This window comes from Quercus suber, unplaced genomic scaffold (assembly GCF_002906115.3).
Source record: "Quercus suber isolate HL8 unplaced genomic scaffold, Cork oak 2.0 scaffold_43, whole genome shotgun sequence".
Lineage (NCBI taxonomy): Eukaryota > Viridiplantae > Streptophyta > Magnoliopsida > Fagales > Fagaceae > Quercus > Quercus suber.
This window is the reverse complement of record NW_027069508.1, coordinates 1457332-1463696: the sequence shown is the minus strand read 5'-3', so window position 1 is coordinate 1463696 and position 6365 is coordinate 1457332. Positions and strand designations below refer to the sequence as shown.

Here is a 6365-nt window from a genome sequence, read left to right as displayed (position 1 = left end):
AAACACCAGCCAGCGAGTCCTACACTTGTGAGGAGGAATCCCATCGTAAGAGACAACGTAGAAGTCCATCACACGAGGACATGGAGAACGATGCCATGAACAGGGCTTTGAACCAGATATCTGAGTCGCCTTTCACGCGCAGGATAGAGGGGCTAGACTCCCTCGGCGTTTTAACCAACCAACGTTCACCATCTATAATGGTAAGACTGACCCCGTGGAGCATGTGAGTCATTTTAACCAAAGGATGGCTGTCTACGCCAGAGACGAAGCCCTGATGTGCAAGGTTTTCCCTTCCAGTCTAGGGCCTGTGGCCATGAGGTGGTTTGACGGTTTGAAGGCAGGCTCCATCAACTCCTTCAAAGAACTCACTCAGGCATTCGGTTCCCGTTTTGTTACATGCCGAAGAGCGGTCAGACCTGTTTCTTCCCTGCTATCCTTATTCATGCGGGAAGGTGAATCCTTGAAGGCATACTCAGATAGGTACTGGGAAATGTTCAATGAGGTGGAAGGTAACAATGATGCAATGGCCCTCAGCACATTCAAGCTCGGCCTCCCTACTGATCACGGTTTGAGGGCGTCTCTATCTGGCAAACCGGTTGCAAACGTGCGTCAGTTAATGGACCGCATAGAGAAATATAAAAGGGTTGAAGAAGATCAGCAGCAGGGCAGGGGAAAAGACAAGGTTATCTCTCAGGAGAGGAGGGATTCGCGGTCGGACCGCTACAATTACAATAAACCGCGAAGGGATTTTGCCGGGCAATTGGATCGATGAATCCTCAACCGGTCAACGCCGTGTTCAAAGAGCCAGTACACCAGGTCCTGGAAAAGATCAAGAATGAATCGTTCTTCAGGTGGCCGAATAAGATGATAGGAAACCCCGAGAAACGCAACTATAATCTCTACTGTCAGTACCATCAAGACCATGGGCACACCACGGAGGATTGTAGGAGCCTGTGGGATTACCTGGACCAACTGGTCCGCGATGGTAAATTGAAACACCTCCTGCACCCCTCCAGTGGCCGAGAGCAAACGGGATCAGGGCCACGCAGAGATAACCCCCCAAAGCCGCCGCTAGGGACTATAAACGTCATCCTCGCCTGCGCCAGGAAGAACAGGATCCTGGCCATTGAAAGTTATGTCGGTAGGTCGACCACCCGCAGGGGAGTCAAGCCGAGGGCCTAAGAGAACTAAGTCTGGCGCCCCGTTAGTCATAGGATTCTCGGACGAAGACATGATTGGCACTACCCAACCCCATGATGATGCACTAGTTATCACCCTCAGGATAGGAGGGTACGATGTAAATGTAGAGGTGATGGTGGACCAAGGCAGTGCTGTGGAGGTAATGTATCCAGACCTCTACAAAGGACTAGGCCTAAAGCCCCAGGACCTGACACCGTACGATTCCCCCTCTTGAGCTTTGAAGGAAGGCCTGTCGTTCCGAAAGGCCGGATACGCTTACCAGTGCAGTCTGGCACCGAGGTGTGGAGTTAGATTTCATAGTTGTGGATGCATATTCGCCCTACACGGCACTCGTGGGTAGGCCTTGGATCCACGCACTGGGGGCTGTGCCCTCCACTTTGCACCAAAAGGTCAAATATCCGTCAGAAGGGCAGATACGTGAGATCCGAGGGGACCAGTCTGTTGCTCGTCAGTGCTTGATAGCTGCCATTCAGCGTAAGACCCCAGCCGAGTCCTCGGACGCAGCCGGGAGGGATTCATAGCAACTACAGTTTCGGGGATTGCCCTTTGAAGAGCCAAATGAAAGCGCCCAATGTGAGGATCTGACAAAAGTGGTCTTCGGAGATGATCCTGATAGGTTCTTTCAAGTCGGATCTCAGCTGCCACTTCAGGAGAAGGAAGAGCTGATAGAGTTCCTTAAGCGAAATCTCGATGTATTTGCCTGGAATCCTACGAGGCCCAGGGGTAGACCCGGAGTTTATATGCCACCACTTGAAGGTGAGTCCACTGGTCACCCCAAGAAACAGCCCATTCGGCGCCCATCCAAGGAGCATGCTGATGCAATAAGAGACGAGAGTAGCGAAACTCAAAGTGGCCGGGGCTATCAAAGAAAGTTTTTTTATCCCGAATGGCTGGCAAATACTGTGGTGGTGAAGAAGAAGAGTGGGAAATGGCGAGTATGCTAGACTTCACGGATTTGAATAGGGCATGCCCCAAAGATCCGTTCCCAATGCCAAAGATAGACCAGTGGTCGATGCCACTGTCGGCCACCCTCGGATGAGCTTCCTAGACGCCTTCCAAGGCTACCACCAGATACCATTGGCCCTAGAAGACCAGAAGAAGACCGCATTTGTCACCCCTATCGGCAACTACCACTATAAAGTAATGCCGTTTGGCTTGAAGAACGCGGGAGCTACCTACCAAAGGATGATGACGAGGATGTTCGAGCCACAGCTGGGCAAGAATATTGAAGTTTACATAGATGATATGGTGGTAAAGAGCAAATTTGTAGCCGAGCATGTGAAGGACCTTGAAAGTACCTTTGAGATCCTACGAAAGTACAAGCTACGATTGAATGCTTCTAAGTGCTCGTTTGGGGTAGGGTCCGGAAAATTTTTAGGATACATGGTCACGCATAGAGGAATCGAGGTCAACCCCGACCAGATAAAGGCCATCAATGATTTACGAGCTCCTCGGAATCCCAAGGAGGTTCAGAAGCTAACCGGGATGACCAGCTGCCCTCAATCGGTTCATCTCTAGATCAGCAGACAGGTGCCGTCCTTTTTTTCTCCCTACTCAACAAGTGGAAGGGGTTCGAATGGACTGAGGAATGTGCTTCTGCGTTTCAGCAACTCAAGGATTATCTGCTCGGCCACCTATCATGTCCAGTCCTGAGCCTGATACCTTGATTTTTTTTCCCCCGCGTTTGTAGGTGGTTGCAATATATTGTTTTTTTTTTTTTTTTTCATTTGTTGTTTTGTTAATTTGTTGGGCCACTTGGATAGAATTAATTGCACATGTCTCCCTAGTCTTTGCATTCCTTTGCATCTAAATTATATCACAATTGATTGCAAAATTCCTTGTTCTTTCATAAGAGACACAAAAGGAGTCAGCTAAAGTTGATTATCATTTAAATCCATTCCTCCAAAAGTAATATTATAGACATAAATTATTTTATAATATTTTTATAAACTATTAATATGACAAATTCTTACTAGTTTTAATATGAATCCATCACTAATATCACATTTATGCTTATCAATAACTATTTGAAAAATATTAAAGTCAGATCAATAATTTGTAAAAATTTTATAAATAGTTTATGTTTGTAGTATTACTCTTACTCCAATGATGATCTCAAGGTCCTCAAGTCTAAAAACCTAACTAGGGAACATGAACCATGTTATGTATGTCACTAGGTGCTCGATGGGCAACCATTACACAAAATATGAAATTTCAATCCTCAATTGGGAACCTCTGATTGAGTGAGACTCACAGGTTGGAAAAATTTTCCACTTTAACTTTTAGAGGAGGTTTTTAAATCTACATGTATTTGTTTTTTAGTCCTCATTAACTTCTTCCACGCATTCTGTACTACACTACTTGAGTCATTGCTTTCACTGCACCTTTGTCCTTTGCGTCTTGTCAATTTGGAGTTCAGATTAATCTATTGCCTATTGGGATCGTTGGTTTGACAGAGTTGGATATGCATTATGTTGTCTCTTACAGTGTTTAAAAGCTGGGAAATCAACGTTTATCACGCCTTCTTGGATTATTCATTATGAGGATTTAAATTAAATTTACTTGTCTTGTCTGACGAGGTTGTGTCGGTATACACGACAAAAGAAAGTCTATAAACACAAATAATTTAACAAAATTTTTTACAAACATGGCAAATGGTTAACAATAGGTAAAAAAATATTATTAATAATGAAATTAATTGAACATGTCAACTTAACTATTGTAAAAAATGTTATAATTATAATTATCATCATCATTATTATTATTATTATTATTATTATTATTATGTTGGTAGCATTATTCATAAAACCTAGGCTATAAGGAATTTATTGTGCATTTCATATATAAATCCATGAAAAATAATTAGATATTTCTAAAATATGATAACGTAACGTTCTCACTCTCACATTCAAGATAATTCACTTTATAAATTTAATTAATAAAATCCAACATAAATATGAGAGGAATACGTTACATCTCTTATTTTTAGCACATTCCTTTCTTCAACACTTTTTTCTCCCTCGGACAGACTTCCACACGCCTTCATTTTTCACCAAACTCTAGAGTCTAGCCCAGTTTTGAGATCATAGCTCTGTTTTATTCTTGCATTCTTGACAAGCCATGTGTAAGGTTTTAGTTTGTTTTAAATATTACGAATTTAAGGAAATTTTGTTGGTTTAGATTTAATCCTAGGGGTAAAATGAGAGTTTCACTTGGAGAGTGAGGGTAAAAGTGAAAATATAAGTTTTTGTTTTTATTTTATTTTCTTCCTATTAATGCAAGGGGGATAAAAACAAATTTTCCGTCTTCTATTTTTTTTTGGCAAATTACACTATTTTCTCTTAAGATTTTATGAAATCATATACTCCTCTCATAAGACGTTTCAAGAAATGACACACCTTAATCCTCTCCTTGAGATTTCAAAAATGCAATAGATAAGTTCATTCTCTTCATTTTGTGACTTCCCTTACAAAATATTCTACTTTTATAAAAGATTCATACAAAGTTCAAATGGGGGAGTGTCATTTCCACCATAAATTGAGTAGAAATATTTGTTAAAATAAAATATTCTATTAGTAAAGTAATAGTATAAGAAAACATGGAAATATTAGTTTCATTTATACAAACCTCAATTAGTGTCATTTCTATTTCTTAGAATTTTAGGGCCTTAAGGGGAGAAGGAGCGTCCTTTCATGAAATTTCAAGGGGTGAATAATGTAGTTTGCCTAATTTCAAATTGTTATAAGTAAACTTTTAATGTCCATTCGGATTTGTTTTTGTTTTTTCTCCTCAATTTATTTAGCTTACTTGTTTATGCATAATTTTTTAAAACCAATTTTTAGGTATAAGTATAATTTATTTTTATCTATTTTTTTTAAAAGAAAAATAAGTCAATAAAAAAAAATGTCCAAACTATGAGTAAATATTTTTTAGGGAGGGAACTTTTTCCATTCCAACAATTTACATTGTTTTGGGTTTTTTTTTTTTTTTTAATAACGGATTTCAATTTATGACATTCGCTCTTTATAGTGGCGGCTCTATAAAAAATTTCTAAGGTAGCTATTAAAATACTTAAATTATACAAAATGAAATAGAAAGAGAACTTGAATATATCAACATCACTAAAAAAATACAAAAATACATAAAGTTTAACAATTTCCTTCAACTAACAAAATTTAAAAGCAAAAAGAGACTAATGAGAGATAAAGTAAGAATTGAGAATGCTAAGATGACAATCATAAGGTGAGGGTCTTTCAAATGGAGGAGAGAGAGAGAGAGTAATGGATGATACATATTGCGACTGTGAACCAAGCCACAAAGGAGAACTCATGAGTCATGACCACAACATCTCTCTTCGTATCCATTTTTTTTTTGAAAAAATGAAATTACTGAGTAATTTTACGAAATGGATTGAACGAGTTATGAATCTAAATGATTAAAGATATTTATTTTTTGTTTTTGAATTGATTTTTTTAATATATATTTTGTAAAATTTATTGTTTTTTTGCCTAATCTTGTTCTTGCTTGGGCCATTTTTGTTGTTATTTAGGCTAATCTTTATTGTTGTTATTTGATTTTTTTAAAAGGGTTTAAGGATAGGAGTAATGCTACGTCTAGATTAGAACTAATAATAGTCTTCCACTTAGGATTTGTGGTGAAAATGTTGTGTACATAGTATTACTCTAATTATTGTATTTGGGGGGTCAAGATTATTTTTGTGAGTAATGCTAAGGTCACAACATTCCTACGTTAGCATCAATAAATTTAAATTAGAGATTGTGGTTGACTCATGTGTGAGTTTAAACTAGAAATGTTGTGAAATTGTTATGAAATTTTGTTATCCCTAATACTACTCTTATTTTGATTGAATCCAAATTCAGGAGATTCTCAATCAAAGTGTTCAATAATTTTTTTAGGGTAGACAAAACATGTTAGTTAAAATATAATTATGTATAGAAAAAATTTGCAAGTATAGTTTTTTTTTTTTTTTTTTGCAAGTCAAGGTGTTCTTATGGCTTTTATATGCAACCATTACTTGCTCCATGATGACAACTCTTTATTACCAGTCTAAGACACCAATTTTTTTTGGTGTAGATGAAATTTAAGCACCAAATATTTTGTTTAACGACAAGAGACTTTGCCTATCGAACTAATTGAAACCCATT

The 6365-nt window shown here is 38.5% G+C and overlaps 1 protein-coding gene across 1 annotated transcript; it reads left to right on the top strand.

Moving 5' to 3' along the window:
* Nucleotides 1-244: 244 nt before the first annotated feature.
* LOC136066692 (uncharacterized) lies at nucleotides 245-772 on the top strand. The gene has a single exon (XM_065771414.1). The coding sequence runs from the start codon at nucleotides 245-247 to the stop codon at nucleotides 770-772; it is 528 nt and encodes a 175-aa protein (XP_065627486.1).
* Nucleotides 773-6365: the final 5593 nt, after the last annotated feature.

What these genes read in the sequence shown, in the direction of transcription:
- LOC136066692 (XM_065771414.1), top strand. Translation starts at nt 245, where the DNA reads ATGGCTGTCTACGCCAGAGACGAAGCCCTGATGTGCAAGGTTTTCCCT.